We start from the raw sequence: 18,507 nt of genomic DNA on the forward strand, positions 1-18,507 counted from the left end.
TGATTTTACAACTTGTTTACAGGGTCCTTTGAAAATGGGGCAACCACTGCAAACAGACTTGCATAGCTGTACCATATACAGACGTTTTTCGGCACTACAACATTTTATCATCACAGACTCAAGAACCCATAGTAACATGTGAAGACGATACGGTCAGGTTTCTCAGTTACAAGTGTTTTTGCCGTTCCAGCTGCAAAACAAACTTGACGTTTATGGCGTGAACTACAGGACACTAAATATCTGGGTTAAGACTTCCTGCCTAAAAGTTTTGCAAACAGTACGCCGCGGGGCCCAGTGCTTAGTCACAAATTTTCCGGGTAAACAAGTAATTCCTGGCCCTTTTGACTAGCAAATAGATCTATTGACAACAGAACTGTCATGAAAGCAAAAAGTACAGACTTGTTGACACAAAATAAGACAGATTGCACAAACCTTTCTTTGTCCATCCTTTGTCTAAAACTGCAAACACTTGGCTGGAAAGAATAAGAATCCTTACAACGCCCTTGCAATCACAAAACAAACTGTCAAACCTTCGCGACGCCCAAAGTTAAAACTAAGCTGCTGCAAAGGCCTAGTCAATTGAGTAATTTTGACTTCAACGCACGCAATCATTGTTAACACGTGCACTTTGTCAACCTATTGATTGTCAACAATACATTACACTATTCTAGAGATAAATATAGACGTAAAAACCATTGACAATTTGGTAAAAATAGTAACAAAATATCGATCGTTTACACGTTTGCAACAAAAGTCATCAATTAGAGGACTATTACGATAAACTTAAGGGCCAGCTTAGCAAATAGGCTGGATTCTTGGAACATTGTCAAAGCAGATTATTGACAGGTTTAATCCGGTTTTAACTGGTTTAGCAGGATGTGACAATTTGAAATCCGCACACTACGGTTCTGCCCATCACGTTGTATGCTGCTTTGAATTTGCTGTACATTAAATTACAAAACTCATAATGGCAGACAAATTGGAAAAAGGGGCATCTGAATTTGCGACGACTACCAAAAAATTAAACTGTGCAGAACCTAACACGTTGAAAAACAGCCAATCCTTAGCAATCACAGTTTAATATCATTATTCTACAAGAAAAGTTTCACAATGGATTTTTTCGATAGTACATTTACACTAACAATGTTGAAGCTAAAATAACGTTATAACCAGACTTGTATGTTATGAAAAACTAAATTTGATTATTGCACCATTAACATGAAAACTGCACGAGTCATTGTCTTCAAACAGGGCATCTTACAACGTTGTTTAACAATTTGACAGTTTTATGCACAAATCAATCTTTAGATTTTATTTTAACTCCACATATTTAGATTATCACTGGCCAACACAATTTTTGGTGTCTTTAATGTTAAAACTGATATTGACTAATTTTGGGGTGCTGATTTCAAAAATCGTTACGGTTTTCTTCAATCAGATCAACTTTTTAAGTTATTTACAAAATCAAAATTTATGAAATATTGATTCAATGACTTTAAAATCATGCTTTTATGTGTTTGTTAAAGTTTTGTTACATTATACACATCAATTTCCTACAGTGCAGTCAGTTTCATAGCATGAATATGCATTCTATGCTTATGCTCTGTATAAAAATGGTTGGTGCAGGCTAGCGGTAACGTTAAACTATATGTGTTTTATGGGGTGAATTTTAGACTAGTAAAGCAAGATGGTAAAACTAAAATTAATAGTGGCTAGGTCATCTATAAGGTGTTGCATGAATTACCAAGATGTTTTATGCTACATTACTGGTGAATACCCATACAACACAACTAAAAAGAAAAAAAAGATCTGTATCAAATGTGCATATCTTCCACACTTCGATGTGGCTTTAGGGGTTTAGGACAAGCAATGGGCTCCACATACCTAATGTTGACTGGAATATTGCAGTAATGGACAAAAACAGTAGAAAGGGATTGAAATTATTAGAAAGAGTATGCATAACTAAGTTATTAAGCGGTCTGAAAAATTCGGTACGAAAATGAGTATAAAGCTACACTTCCCTTAAATTCTTAAAACGTAGGGGATATAAATGATGACAATTAAGCTGAAAGGTTCCAACAGGATATCAGTAAAACGAAACATGTCAGGGAAGAGGGAATAATGTGGTTCTGGCTAACTGCTGTTGGTCAATTAAACGGGACGATATTGCTGCCACTCAGTTCCGAAAGTTACCAAAGTACATGTGTAGGCCTATACCTGATAACTTACAACTTTGAAACATTTTGTTGTGTTGCATTTGGTTTGTTAGGAGTGTCCACCTGTTACATTTAAAATTAAATTTGAAATTTTGTTCTTGCAATAACGTTAATTCCAAATAAAATACTCAAAACAAGTTTCACTATAGTGTACAAATATAGATTGTTTTTCAAACGTGGATGTACCATAACAGGAAAACTAGACGTGATACAGATAAACCGATTGCATTTTTGAAATCAGGGCACCAGAATTAGTCAAAATCAGTTGAAACATTACAGACACCAGTAAAAAAATATTTTTTTGTTGCCCAGTGTTATTTATTACAAAAACAATATCCAGCTTCGTGACCAAAGCAAACGATGTGATTGTCTGGCTGAACAGAAAAAAACTCGTGCCTGAGATAATAAACAACACGAACTTCTCCCCTCCGTGACAAAATTCGGTCAATTAATTTCACTCCCTCTACAATGTTTTCTTTGGCATTTTTTACATGGAATTGCTGTAAAACTTTGCCGAATAGACTTGGTCCAGACTTGCGCGCCCTAGACATTTTTTTCAACATGTTAGTACCTAAAACCTTATGTACAGCTTAGCCCTGATAGACAGCTCTATAAGAAAAGGGTGTCACCACATTAACTTTGTCAAAACATACCCAGTAAATCCAGCCAACTCGATTTAGTACCCGAAACCTTCACAAAATGTTTAACTCTGTGCGATTTACTACCGCAAAAACTCTTTACTACACAATCCCTTCAAAAAATGAAGCACATTGGTTTAATATTTGCTGTTTTAGGCTGCACAACTGTGTTGAACCTAAAAAGCCTGTTTTGTAATAAGTACACGGCATTTTACTGCCAAGACATTTGCCACTTACGTATCCCAGAAAAAAGTTAGCTCTATCACGCAACAGGGCTATTTTGTGCGCTTCCGATTGCCTGAAAAGCAGCGTCGTTCTGAGACAATCAGCGCAATTTGTGTAGCTTTCAGGCAAAGGAATGGAATGCTAAAAAACGTGCAACGAACTGTAGGACAAATACATTTAAAAATACTGCACGAGCTAAAAACAAACAAAGCATAAACAAGAGAAACAACACAGCCATTTGGCCACATGCACTGGCAAAATATATCTTTAAAGTTGTTTCCTTATGCAGTTCTTTAATTGTCAAGAATTCACACTAAGTTACAACTTTTCAAGTAAAACTGGTGACCGGTTCTTAATTAAGTCCATTTAATTAGCCTTGGGCTGCTTTTGACACTTGAAAACAGCTTAAAATAATTTCGCAGATACTTAACTCAAATAACTAAACATGCATAACATGCGACTCCACAACAACGGGACATCAGTGATATCAGAATATCGTGTACCTCGCTTTTTCGTACATCATTATACATCGAGCGATCAGATTTTATCAGATGTAACGTCTTTTTAAACGCTGGTTTAATGTGATGGGTCTGTCTGAGGTGACGCACCTTTTAAAACAAGTTTGGGTTCGATTTCGGTTCGTTTTGTCCATTGTGGTTTTGCCAAACCACTCCGTGTGGCTGTTTGAGGAGAAAATCGACTAGTGGTGAATAACTCAAGAGGCATGCTACTGCAAAGCTGTAAACGGGCTCCAAACAGGGGCCCGAAATCTAAAGTACAATAAAACTGGCCCAAACCAAACGAAGTCTGAAATGTGCACCAAAATTGGTGAAATTGTGACACGAATTAAGTCGAGTGCAACGTCATGTCCGAATCAATTCCGATTTATGCAAAAGCCCGAACCTGCACACAACCTGAAAAACCTATACTGCTCATTGTGCGATACATGACGTACAACTCTAGTTTGGGTTAAACCTGTGCCTATTAAAAAAAATGTCTGCATATTTGTTTATTATTTAGCAACTTGCAAAATACGTGGTCTTAAGGTAGCTGAAAAGTTTAAACGCATACGATAAGGTACATTATAATTGCTGACTTGATGTGGTAATAAGTAATAAATACCTTTTGCACAGTAGACAGCCCGCATGTTTACCAAATTGTCGAAATGAAAAATCATATCTGTACGATTTTTCTAACATACTCCACTCATACTGCGTCTTTACTCAAGCACGCAAATTTTTAGCTTATGCTTTTAGGCCGCCGGTTAGTTGCCAACAGATGGCGCTCAGTTACTCCTCCCATCAAGCCTTAAGTGCTCAAGCCTTAATTGCTTAGACCCGTATCAACAGACACAAAACTTATCGGGTCCCGTATAGGTTTCCTCGAATATTCGTATCCCGGGATATTTCTTGCTACCGTACGGGTCGATTTAAGCAGAAACTACACTTATTAACTTTATATGATATTTTGTAACTTTGTCCAGCTCTCAAAATCAAACCGACACTCCTGTTTAGTGTTGTGACTGCATGGCCCCAGTGCATATATCATACCCAGAAGTGTTCCATATGTATCTTCAAAATTAGAAAACCAAACCCTAGCCATATAAAACTGCTATACATTGCATACACCTATCGCCGATTCCAATGTTTTTATCCAAGCCCACACCTTTTATATAACTTCTGCGGTTCCGCATAGTTTTTACGTGTTTTACTTTACGATTTGCCTTTAAATTACCAAGACACACCAGACGAAAACACACACTGGAGTCATAATGACCTTTTTCCATATCACGTCCACAAACTGATTTCGGGGTACTTTACAGTTCGTCCTGTGCTTTCCGGTAAAAAACCGTGAAACTATGACGAATTGAAGATTGCAAATGTAAGTCATGCTTGTCGGAAAAGGTTACCATCAACTGGGTAAATAATCACAATTGTGTTGAAATTGTATTGCAATGTAATGGTTCTATCCTAAATGGAAACAATAATTGCCTGTTAAGAGAAAAAAACGTATGTGCTTGTGAACCATAATTAATGTTTTAGAAAATATGTTTGTGACAATATTTTAGAAAAAAATGGTGACCAATTCTACGATTGATTTAAACGGAATTGCGTTTGGTTAACGATTTCCTAACAACACCAGTATATATAGCATCCAGTATATTCGTTTTATGTTGAAATTATAAACATTCAACTTTAAAACTATTAGCCACATTCAACTTTAAATGAACGTTGGTTCCAAGCAGATTTTTGATATGTCCAACAGCTTCCACTGAATTTAAATGCAATGATCAACGCTAAAAGCCGGATATACCAGTATTTGTAAACTGAACTCTGATCGCTGTTTATAGATTGTACACAAAGCAATACTACAATGTACAGAATGTGGTTTGTGCCTTAATAGCTAGTAACCTAATCGCAAATAGTTCTTTGTACAGAGCACTGGTCATAGAAATTTTGCTGACATTTTACTGATGCGAATTCAAAAAAGTAATAGTCAATATGTTAAGGACTTGTTTTCAGTTTAAACAAAGGTTAAAGCAAAAGACATTTTCATTACTGCGCCAGACCGACAAGGCACGTTAATAACACTTCAAGGGATTGATTAGGCGGATTAAAATTCCAAACCTTGAATGAGAGACTGCCTTTGAAGTTTGTTCACATCAATACTGCTGCTTGACCACGTGATGACCAGATGAAATCATTGAGAATTCAGATCAGTGGATATTGCCTTGTTTGAATTCTGCGAACAGAAAAGATTGGTGCAGTTGTGTTAGAAATGCAGAGCTCTATGCTCTAATGCAGTGGTTCCCAAACTATGCGCCGCGGCACACTGGTGTGCCGCCAGATGTCATTAGGTGTGCCGCAAAAAAATATTGAAATTAAAATCAATCAAGTAGGGCAGGAACTTGGCCAAACGGTCTGGCGCGCCTGACCTATATACAGACATAAAAAAACCTGATCGGGATTCGTCCCCGGGAGAGTCCTGGGTTCGAACCCCGTGAAAAAAAAAAAAAAAAAAAAAAAATCAATCAAGTAGAGTAGTAGTACCAGGTGCTTAGACCACTAGGCCAACATGCTCCACGTCTCTGAGATATTCAACTATAGGCTATTTAACTATGAAAGTGACCTGTATAGCGGCTTTATGACCTCATAGTTAGTGCCTTTGTCAGCTAAAAAAATTATTCAAATGTTCGAAGTGCGCCAAATAATTTTTGTATTTTCTAAAATGCGCCTTAAAAGAAAAAAGTTTGGGAACCACTGCTCTAATGTTTAAGCAACTCAAAGGTTTAGGTGTCAAAAATAATAGTTTAAACCCCTGATAGCGAGGCACAAAAGACAGTTAACGGCTCATTTTACAGCGGACTGCAATGATTTTGCCTCTACTGCATGTTATTTATACAATATATTATACGGTACGGTAGGAGTGAAAAAGTTAGCATAACAAAATAGCGCTAAATAATACAACATTTTTGATATTTTGTTTCGTTTTAATGCCCACCAAACTATTATTTTAAATACCATTCAATTTAATGACATTTTGACTGATGCAGTAAACGATATGGAATTGCATTCTAAATTAATTACTTGCGTTAAAAACATGTAAAATTACTGTCATCGTAGTATACTTCCGTAGTATAATGAAAAATTATCGGCAAAATCAGTGCTGTGTGCAATACTGAAGCTCAATGCCCCAAGCACACGTGGCGCGAAAAAACTCAAACGCGGCCCAGGGCGATTGTCACGCTTCATTGGATTTTAATATCTCGCCGAGGTATAAGTGGTGCATTCTAGCACCAGACAAACACATTGGGCATGGTTGTTTTTCTTAGGGGTGTTTGAATGCGATTCGTGCCATTGTCACATTTAGTAAGGTTCTTTAGAGTTTAGCATCTGCAGCCTAATGCCAACCAGCAAGTTTAGTCAGTAGACATGGCATGTCATTATACTTGGCATTTGTTGTCTTGTAACTTAATATTGTGTGGCCTGATGGCTGATTGTTTTACAAGTTAACTGTTCATATTGTGTCAGAGTTTGGGATGCAAAACGTTGCAGGTATAAAGAAGGCTTCTAAACTATATTAGTATGCACTATACAGGTATTCGTAGCATGCGTAGTTTCTTTTTCCGTGTACCAAGTTTAAACATGTTTTGCTGAAACATATCGTTCTAAAACGGACTTTCAAAGAGAAGTTATTCTTTTGTGTCACAAAAACGTTCAGTTTACAACTATTATAATATTGTTTTTGTAATCTCTAGTGAGTGTCAGCAAAAAAATATGCTTAAGAGCACAACGTCGCTTACCGTAGTGCCGTATGGGTGTCAGTCGTCTCAGAATATGCATAATTGAAGGGGTGGTGCCTTTCTCATGACATGTACTCATGCCTTTTGCTGAACTGCAGACGTAAGGACAGAAAAAGCACTTTTGTGCCGCATACCAGATAACAGGTGTCTGTTTATTACCACTTGACACGGTTGGCTGCACATAGAAGATATATCTTGAAGAGTTTTGAAGACGTTATTAGTTATTACGAATAATAAAAATGGTACATAGACTTCATGTTTGTAGAGCTTTTTTGGCAACTACAGAGACTTGTTGATTTTTGTTCTGTGAGGTGTAGTCCAAAATTTTGCTACAGGTTTGGTGAAATGACTCGTGCTCAAAGGAGTCGACGAAGTGTGAAATAAACTAGTTTGGTTGACTGAATCATTTTTTTTTTCATGTTTGAATCATGGTGGTAATGCTTTTGTTGACCTTATAAATGACTTGTTATGACATAAACCGGTTTACGTCGCCAGCGACATTGTCAGTTGTTTACAAAACAAGTAATCAGTCAAGATGTTAAGACTGAACAAAACAAAGCTATTTTCGTAACTGGGACGTTTATAAGGTTCCAAAAATTAAACATTAGTCAATTTATCTGGTGTTTAATGTGCGTGTTCGTGTCGCTTTTGGTAATTAGGTTCAGAAGATATTTTAGAATAAAAAAAAATTACTTCGATTGGGTTAATCGTTTCGAAAATTGGCTTATCTAAACTACGCATACTGTAATTACAATGTACCATTCAAACCATAAAATTCGAATTAAATGTGTAATGCAATGGCCAGGCTCGTTCCTGGGCAACAGAAATAGAAACAATACGTGATCTACTCAATAATCGTAAGGTGCATTACGTATTTTACAGTAGATTGCTTATTCTCGTTTAGATCGTTGGAAATTATTGCTATTCCTTGTGGTCAGTACATTCCATGGTACCCTACTGGCCGTAGTTTTCGTGGATTGCGTTTTAGAGTAGCCCTAGAAAAGGTGGCATGTTTGCTTTTTGCGTGGTATACGCCCTGATAAGAAGCTATTTGTGGAATCCGTTTTGTTGCAACAATGCGTAGCGTCGCTGTTTACTATTTGGGTGTGTCCACCTTTACCCATGAGCGTCAGATATAGGCATTTTATCTCAGCAAGGACAGTGAACTAATATCAGATTTACAATTTTGAGAAATTTTGTACGATTTGTGCAGTAAATAGTCGGGTAGTAGAGATAAGCCTACAAAATATCGTCGTTTTTTACCAAGATTCGATAAAATGGTATTAACGATTCTGTGATTGTCCTTAACACTTTACAATACACCACAAAATGTGTGGTTCGGGATTGTTATTTAAGGCGTCCAACGAAATCCTAGAGAATAAAGTGATATTAGTAAAAAATCAGAAACACTGCACTTTCAAAGGTAGAACTCAGAAAGGGAAAGGTTATTTTTATGGTATACGCATTGTCAACAAATGAACACAATGCGACTGTAATTAAAACAAAGTTTGATCAGGTACACCTGTATGACACCTACGCATCGGTGTTGAAATACAAAGACCCAGGGAGGACTTTGAATCGGGTGAAATGCGACTGGTTCTCTTTAACATTGCACAACGCTGTAACAACAAACCGCATTGACGTTTAGCAGCGTCTTTCTTATCCACTATTGGTTTCTACAGCCTTGTTCTGTCGAGTGATATCAGGTCGCGGAAAATCTCCAGAGGGTTGATGTAATTTAGCAGCAACCTTTCGTTGTTGAGTTGTTGATGCGAGATACCGAAGTCAGAATCAATACATTCAGAGTGCGATGTATGCCCAGTCGAATATTGCAGTTTTCAACTAAGCCAGTTAAGACCATCACAAAGTTGAATAAGGTTTGTTAATGTGTTTGAATCTGATAAATAACAGTTTTAGAAGGAAGAGTGATTTAGTACGTCGCAATTATGTCGTTTGTCTTGCTGTTATTGATTAATCGGTAAAAGTATTACTACCTGCTTCCTATTGGACTGGTTTTGTGTAATTTGGCCAAGTCAGTATTTTGTAAGTGGTGAATATTAATGATAAAAATAACGGTCCAAATAGATGTAAAAAGCGACATTCTTTATTGTGTATTATGAGCATTTGCCGAAACGTTTGATCAACAAAGCATGTCGCTTGTACGTCCTATTGGCCCGTTGTTTTCATCATTAAACTTATGAAAATATCCGTATATACTGATTATTTGTTTACATTTTTAAATTGCTACACTTTTGTTTGTTTGAAGTTAGTTTACAGCAATAGTGATCAACTCACGCAAGTTCTAAAGTTATGAGATCTTCTTTAACACTAATGTGTTCCCGTGCATATCGATTAGCATCTTACGCAATGAAATATTAAACAATGCGACTTTTGAAACTTTTGAAAGCACTGTTAGTTTAGTAAGAAGTTTTCGGTGTTAATTTAGGTTTATGAGAAAATACAAACACCAGTTATTTTTCCAAATATACCAACGTTTCGTTGATGTATCACTTAGGCAAACCATCCTTAGCAAGAATTTTGCAGTTAAACATAAAAAAAAACATTTTAGCACCCTTTAAAACTTAAATTCGGTGACGTGTATAGAAGTCTACGCATTTCACAAAGTTGTGTAGCCTATACAGCAAAATATTTTTTCGGTCTTTAACACGTTTAACCTTCAGGTACCCATACAAAGTCCATTTTACTTGCCTACGCTTACCAACTTGCTTTCTTGGTTAAACACAACCATGAAAGTATGTTTTTTTTACGTAACCGTTGTTTGCACGCATATGAGCAGTCAAATATTGACTAAATAGTAGAATACGATTTTGTGTGTGCTGGCATCAAGTTTTATGTTCATCCCAAATACTTGTGTGCAAACATTTGAACAATATGACGCTATACCGCACGTGAACATTTAAAGGTTCAATGAGAAAAGGTAACCAGGAATGTGGTTTAATGGTGTCATTTCACAACGTCATAATGCACACTTGGGGCAATTTGCCTTGGTGGTTCGAGTTCCGTTGTGTACAAACGGCTACCGCAGCTAGAGTGAAGTAGGCACCTGTATGTAAAACAGGGTCTTTGTCTTTTGTGGTAAGTGCAAAGTTTACATGCACCAGACTTGATACTGCTTACAAGAACCAGCAGTAAAAATGTGTTGGCAGTGCAGTACTCAGATAAATCCTAAACTGATACCTTTAAATAGTTTCATGTTTTGTTTATTATAACACAGGAATTAATGAAACAGCTTACAAGGCCAAGCAATCAAAGTTTGTTTTTGACTACAGCACTTGGGTAAATGTAATTTAGGCTGTTTCAGGTATTGTTGTGTATTGCTCAGATGAAAGCTACTTTTGTGGGGCTGACTTTGGGTAAAGTTATACCGTTTTCGGCGTTGCTAACGAAAAATCAAATACAGCACAACTGTAGTTTGCACTGTTACATTGATTTAATGTGCCGAACGTGTTTTATTCTACAGATCTTGTCATTAGATGTATAGACTTTTGTTGCTAATGTTTTGTTTAACTGCACTTGTCACGTGATGAGGCGAAGTTCTCCAGAAAAGGTAAAAGTAAGAAACGGGGATGTGCGGAGACGACGGAAATCCGCGGAATCTACGGATATTACGGATTTTGACGAACAGAAACGAAGGTTCAATGAAATTCAAGACATGAAAATGAGAAAAAGCATTTCCGAACACTATATGTAAGTCACACAGTCAAGATTTGATAGGGATTCAAATTTAAATATATATTGCCTATTTGTTTACTGATCCGACTGCTATTTTAAGTGTTTAACCAAAGTCAAAAAATGTTCTGTTCTTAATAGTTTTTTTGATGCTTTTGCCTGGAGAAGTTCTTTTTCTCTGCCTAAGAAGTAACGCAAAAAATACTGTAACGCTTTTGTCCAATTGTCGGTCTGTGAGTATTGTAAACATTATCGCAGAACAAAAGATAGCAGCGGCAACGCTACCTCATCGCCTCTTCTGTTTGCACCGACAATCGACTACAAGTTGCAGTTCATAATAGTTGGTGACAGAAATGTGGGAAAGACGTGCTTCCTTGAAAGATACACAGACAACCGGTTTAAAGAGGAACTAAGATCAACAGTAGGTAAGTCCAACAAAGGCTTGCGGTTTGGTGATTTTTGAAGTGTTGAAAGATACTGCTTTGAGTGGTACCACTGGACCTTTGTGTATTCCCTCACGATATGGTATCGATTGCCTAAAACACAGGGTTGAGCTGGTACTACGCAGCTATTTAATGATATTAAAAATAAAAACCAGCTTCTAGACTACTAACCAAGGTGCAGAACTTTACCAACACGTTTTCCTGTGACCGATACTGTCATATGCGCATGAAATTTCACTATGGAGTGGCAACCAGGGGCGGCTCGTGCGAGGGGGCTGCGGAGCTGCAGCACCCCCAGTATTTTTACTTGACATTCCTATTCCAAGTTGTTATACAAAACAATCTTTACATATAGTTTTTATGTTTGATCAGTGTATACTAAGAATAACATTATTCGGCCTTTTATTAAAATAAAATAAATAAAAATTTTGTATTATTTAAAAGAAATTTTAATAATAATAATAATAATAATAATAAGTTATCTATGGCGGAGCTGCAGCTCCAGTTTCGTGACGTTTTCAGTTGTGCGCATGCGCACTTGGAAAAGCTACATGCCGGGCGAAATAGGCGAGAGGGGGCTGTGGCTCGCGCAGCCCCTCCCGTGACGTAGCGCTGGTTGTGTTGTCTGCTTCGCGTCAGTGAGCTCCAAAGCCAAACCCGTGTACGGTGTTTTTAAGTTCGACAGTGAGTGTAGTTAAATAATTATTTTGCTATCATTAAATTTATTGTTTGACTGTTAGTCGTGACTTTTTAAGATGACTGCAAGTGGGTTTCAGTTTTTACAGTTATCATTGAATTAAATAAGTGTATCTAACACCTTGAAAAAGAAAAAAAGGTCATCTAACACCTTTAAAAGTCACAATTAACCTTTATAATAAATAACTGAATTAAAAAGATTTATGAAAGTATGGGACAAAACATCTGCTACTCCAATGTCATGCAGGAATAAGCAACAACAAGAAATACTCAGTTTTAGTTCCTAATGCTACCAAAGAAAAATTAAATTTGTGACTGTGAAGTTAAATGCCTCACTGAAATTCAGGCAATATCAAATGCAGAACAAACAACTGCTAGCAACAGGAATTTTGAAATGAAGACAAAAAAAAGAGTGAAGACAATTTAAAGTGTGGCTTTCTTAACACACCATGTTGACAGTATTTGCAACCAATTGCAGTCATGTGTATTGATATAATGGACATGTACTGTTTGTCTGAACAGTAGCTGCTAAATTGCTTCACAGGAAGTGTTTCTTAAGAATGAACATTCTACAGACAAGATAGTAGTGACACCAAGCACATCCTATTGTTGACAAAGAAAAGCTAGTTACTCAAATGAAAATGTTTCTGTAGATCTGATGTTCATGATTACTTTGAAAATAATTAATCTAGAGATGATGTTTTGACAAGTTAAATTACTAGGATGAAAAATCCTTTTTGCTTATTCCATGATTCTTTCAAAGGCAAAACAATTCTTTTTAACACTGAAAAAGATGCCAATTTTTCTGAGGAACACCAATATTTCCCAAAGACTTGCACTTGCAGTGCTATAGTAGTTCATTTTGGTTGGAAAAAGGAACCACAAGATTTAATAATATGGTTTAAATTTAAGTGAGAGTGTTGTAAATTTTAAAGCTTGAAGGCGTTTTGCACTTAAAAAATGAATGTTAAGCTATTTGCCAGCAAGCAGCAATTATAGCAGCTAAGAAACTAAAATACAATCAATAGTCTGCACACAAAAATTCAAGAAAGATGTTTAAATGAACAAGTTCTGAAACCAATGTAATGTGGTTGTTAAATTTGTTAGTTATGATACCAATAAAAAGCTGTATGGCTAGTTTTTTTGTGTGACAATAATCTGTGAAGTGTCATAGAATATGTTGAAAACGCTGACTGTGACTAAATTTACTTAAATGAAACATGACAATTTTTGTTGTCGAACTGAAAACTTCGACCTTTTTCGACTCATTTATATCGATTTTTTTTCTATATTTCTGTTGTGTTTTACCGTATTTACAACCGCTTCGTTTCGAAGCTGTGCCACGTGTGTTTTTGTTTTTCACATTATTACTGAACGTTATTGTGTTTGGCCCGTCGCTGTGCAAGTAAACAAAATACGCAAATGATGCCGTCTGCTGTTTATACTCGTGTACATTATTGCGTAACAAAAATTACGTCACAATGGAGTTGCTAATTAAGATTTGTATTACTTGCACAAAACAAGTGGCTAGAAAACTAGAAATGTAGCTTTTCAATATATTGCCAACTTATATATGTTCAGTAGAGGCTAAAATTTGTGGGGGCAGCACCCCCACAAATTTTAGGCACGAGCCGCCACTGGTGGCAACTGTAAAATTTTAAACTCTCATAATAAATAAACTATCGATGTAAAAAGGTAAATATTGCAGGTCCCGCGTGGCTTGCTGAAGTACAATGAACTTTGATCACATAGATTCGATTTTACGTATTAAAAAAGTGAAACTGGTGCTTGCTTGTGCAAACAATAGGGTTGCAATATTCTTCGGTAAGGTCGAAGGTTTCATTTTATTTGCTCATGATCGGTATCTTGGCGACCGACATTGGAACGCTTGCTATAATGTTATTTACACACCTCAACACGCCCAGCTATAATATGATCCCATTACACGTTCAATCTATGTTTTGTGGCAATTTTTACATTGTGGTAACATTTCTGGTACAGTAATTCAAGATTTATATTCGCAAGGTATGTAGGCTACATTTTCAACTCTGTGCAATTTCGGGCTGCCTGACAGTTGGCTTATTGTAAAAATTTAAGCAGGGTTTCACACAAGTTAAAAAGAAACCTTGAACTTTGACCTACATAAAGCCTCCAGCCCGAAGCCAAATCTATGTTTTTTGTCATAGACTGAATCAGGGTCATACGCTGGTTCTTAACCTGTGGTCCAAAAACCCATTAGGGTTTCCATGTACTTATCTGTGCAGTTAATTTAAACTGACAGTACAAAGGGATGTAGCAATCGTCTGTGCTTCGATACGTACTACACGGTTTAGCCAAAAGTTACTTTTCATCAGTGACATTCATTCGGACTTTTTTCGTTGGTCACGTAATTTGTTGCAACTATTTTTATGTTTTTCTTGCAGGCATTGACTTCAGGATTAAAACAATTTCTGTTGCCGGTCACCAAGTTCGCTTACAGATTTGGTAAGTATACTAAAACACACACGCCTGTTACATTTTCTAGTACCATATCCTAAACATTATGTAAAGTTAGAAAACTGTGCTTACACAAAAATCGTCCTGAAGCATTATTAAGTTTTGTCACCTTTTTGACGTTTAAGTATCAAGTACCTATGAGGCACTAAGTATTACGATGTAACAGTTTTGTGACGAAAATAATAAGCATTACATTCGTTTTGTAGTTTATAATCAGGATTTATGTGTTCAATCAATTAGTTGATCTTTTGCTGTTCTTCTGTTGAATGCAACCATGCTGACATTCCTTCGCGTTAATCCCTAATTCACTGCTCAGCAAGTTTTCTACTTCAGGCACTGAAGTGATTGCTTTCGGGCAAATACCATTCCAAAACTCTTTGCCAGTCGTTACGAGAAGTATTTGGCTGCAACAGCTTTAGTTTAGTTGCTTGGTTAGGGTTAGTAGTGTTGGGATGCTATGAGTTTGAACGTTTTTGTGTGTGTTTCAATATATATTTGCAGATGTTATGTGGATTCTTTTACGTAAAGTTTTTGCTGTTTCGCAGAAAGCTTGAAAATGCAGCTTTTTACGGCATTACCGCAGGAAAGTTTATTGTATGCCAATGTGTTTACTGTATTCTTTGCCCTCGGCATGTGTCAAAAGGTCATATTGAAGCAATGGCCGTATCAGGAAAAACGACCCTACGTTGTTCTGGTTTATTAGCCACCAGAAACGACAATGGCTCATTTCTAGAATAATGCAACAATCGTAATGTTCCATAACAGGGACACAGCGGGTCAGGAAAGGTTCAACAGCATCACCACTGCCTACTACCGAAATGCAAGGGGTATCGTCATGGTGTATGACGTCACGAGGCCGGAAACGTACCGGAATTTGGACAAGTGGCTTGACCTGGTTAAAGAGGTAAGGTGTCATAACGGTTGTAGACTTTTTGTTAAGAGTCGCATAGCCCCCAAAAAGCGTGAATGTATGCTGTTGTGTATGCGCTTTGGCTAGCTAAAGCTGTGACGTATGTTAATTCAATCTTTATTGTCTATTTGTTGTAAGCCTTGATATATTGATTTACCTTTTTGTTTATCTTAAGAAAGTCGTCCCAATTCGGTACAATTTTGACCCCAAAAGGACCGTCATAACGTTATTATAAAATGTACTACATTTTCGTTGTCAACGAATGGGCGTCAGATTAATCAATATTTCTGAAAATTGCTGGACAATATACGATTTCTATTTCAGTATGGGCGAGATGACGTTGAAATTGCAATCGTGGGAAATAAGGCAGATCTGCCGGATTTGCAAGTAAATCCTCATAAAGCAAGACACGTGAGCTTATGCTGCATTTTCTTTTTTGTACAAAACGTACTGCTTAGCTTTACACAAGCGTTTGTATTTACAGTTTGCCGAGCAGTCTGGGTTTTTGTTTTATGAAACAAGTGCAAAAGAGAGTTTAAACATTGAAACCGTATTTATCAACCTCGTGTACAAAATCCTCAAACAGGTTTGCAAATTGTTTATTTATACACATGACGCATACACAAAGGTGAAAGCGCGATACGTCCAATTTTGCGTTATATCGTATTTTACATCCAAATATATAGAACGTATTATATTTACACAGTCATTCTAGCTGCAAAACACACGCATTGTATTTAGACTGTCAATGAAATTATGCATAGAACTGTATTTTTGCATTAGGTTACAATTATTAGGCCATCGAAATATTAGCAAAGCAACTATGACTAGGCTAAAAGCGGTTGCAATTGTCACAACAATCTCACGTTCTTTAATTATTTATCTAAATGCGTCTTTGTGTAGATTCCTCAACCACATGAACGTAATCCGCGAATTCGAAGGAAAACGATTCCTTCCACAATAATCGATGATAATCCGCACGACAAAGAGCCGTGCAGGTCGGCTTGCTGCTAACAAACTCTCTGGCTCAAACGAGCGGATGGAATGTTATCATGAAAAGGTGATCGCGTGATGGAGACAGAGAGCACAAAAATTTGATCGTTTAACTCTTGTCTGCCTTTGTCATGCCATTAAGGGTTGTAAAGCGATATTCAACTGTTTGCATACCTTGATGCATTGAAGCTACAGTACACATGCATTTTGTTGATAAATTTGACGTATTACGCCTCTGAAATATTACATTTACCTGTAGTTTCGCTTTTTTTAAATTGTTGATATTTGAGCGGTACTATGGACGTAGTTACGTTGTGTGGTGCATGGTTCTGCGCCCACACTTTTGCGCCGAGCGTACGCATAGTACCATGCAGATTTACACATTTGTACCGAACGATAGCGTGGTTAAAAACGAAATTTCTGTCACGTGAAAGCACATGGAATTTGACATCTAGCTACACAATTATTCTGTTTTAATGTCGTGCCCGTGTCTGAGACCTAAAACTAAATTGGCAACAAACAATCTACCTGCAGTACTTCGTTTCTGCTTTTCTTTGGACAAAATAACAAATTACTCCCTAAACCGCGACAAAATTAGCTTCCATTTACAAAAAAAACCATGTTTGTATAACGATTTATCTTCAGCAATTTGATCAGTAACATGTAGCTAATTATTAGCTGCTAATATAACGAATTAACCAAAGAGAAATTCTGATTGTTTTAAACAGACCTGTTTGTTGATTTAAAAAATAAAGGTTTGCCGCTGCATACATATATTTGTTTAAAGCCTTTTAAAAGTTGCAGTAAAGGTTGTTATGGACGTTCATAATTGTCTTCTTCTTGTGTGTTATTTTTATGTTTTCTTGTCTTCACAAACGCGTATTATATTACACTGTGCCCTGCATTTGCTCTCCACGTTAAGGATTTTTTTGTTTGTTTTACTGTTTACAAATACCCATAACATTTTTCTGTCTTTTTATGTCATACACATACTTTCATTTTATTACCACTTTTCTTCATTGGTCATAGTTGTCAGTGGAATTTTAAATGTAAAAATGTAAGTTATTGTTTCAGCTTTTAGGTTTTGTATGTTTGTCTAAATGCAGTGACTCTACAGCAGTGGTTCTCAAACTTGTATGGATCGCGTACCACCGGAGAACTTTTTCTATCGCTGCGTACCACTAAACCCTGTTTGAATGGATAGACCAAGAAACAGGGCCCTTTTCTCGACCTGGCTAGCATATTTAGCAATTTCATAGAATGTTCAAAACAAGAGTTTCGCCCAAACCAGGGCTGATCAGTTGGATCAGTTGAGTTGCAATTTTAGATTGGACTTAAATTAGGTATAGCAGAAAACTACTCGCGTACCACCTAAAAAGTTCTGGCGTACCACTAGTGGTACGCGTACCAGACTTTGAGAACCAGTGCTCTACAGGAACGTTTACCCCGAAGTAAAGTTTTGGCGTAAAAACCTTTGATTTAAGAAAAAGTCTGCAAACTTGTTGGCACTGTGGACCGGTTTGAGAAGTGGTATGTGAATATTTTACCGCTATCGGGTGCTTAGCACCATCTGCCTGTCACAGTTGCCAATCACAACCAAATTGTTTTCCATACGTTTATCCAACATATCGCCTTTCTTATTTTTACATCACGAACCCGTACCCAGTGCTGGATTAACCATTAGGCAGAGTAGGCACGTGCCTACAGGCCGGTCAAAAATCCAGGCCAGTTGCAACAACGATCTTTGTGACAATGATTTGGCAACACTGATAATTCTAATTTTTAGTTGGCAGCCCTGATTTTCGGGCCACTTATAAAATGTGCCTACAGGCCAGCAGACCCTTAATCCGACACTGCCCGTACCGGAAGGCCAAGTGATTGTCGAGTTTTGACCCTG

General features: G+C 37.0%; 1 protein-coding gene across 1 annotated transcript; it reads left to right on the forward strand.

Annotated features, from left to right (window-relative positions):
• Positions 1 to 10,861: 10,861 nt before the first annotated feature.
• Positions 10,862 to 17,688, forward strand: LOC145230180 (ras-related protein Rab-12-like). Its single transcript, XM_080095563.1, has 7 exons — positions 10,862 to 11,090; positions 11,331 to 11,497; positions 14,635 to 14,695; positions 15,473 to 15,611; positions 15,942 to 16,028; positions 16,102 to 16,203; positions 16,521 to 17,688. The coding sequence occupies exons 1-7, from the start codon at positions 10,927 to 10,929 to the stop codon at positions 16,629 to 16,631; spliced, it is 831 nt and encodes a 276-aa protein (XP_079951689.1). The 5' UTR covers positions 10,862 to 10,926; the 3' UTR covers positions 16,632 to 17,688.
• Positions 17,689 to 18,507: the final 819 nt, after the last annotated feature.

Source organism: Phallusia mammillata, chromosome 5 (assembly GCF_965637545.1).
Source record: "Phallusia mammillata chromosome 5, kaPhaMamm4.hap1.1, whole genome shotgun sequence".
In the NCBI taxonomy this organism is placed as follows: domain Eukaryota; kingdom Metazoa; phylum Chordata; class Ascidiacea; order Phlebobranchia; family Ascidiidae; genus Phallusia; species Phallusia mammillata.

Coding starts and splice junctions, on each gene's coding strand:
- LOC145230180 (XM_080095563.1), top strand. CDS start 10,927: ATGAGGCGAAGTTCTCCAGAAAAGGTAAAAGTAAGAAACGGGGATGTG. Junction 11,091..11,330: donor AGCATTTCCGAACACTATAT/GTAAGTCACACA, acceptor ACATTATCGCAG/AACAAAAGATAGCAGCGGCA. Junction 11,498..14,634: donor GGAACTAAGATCAACAGTAG/GTAAGTCCAACA, acceptor TTTTTCTTGCAG/GCATTGACTTCAGGATTAAA.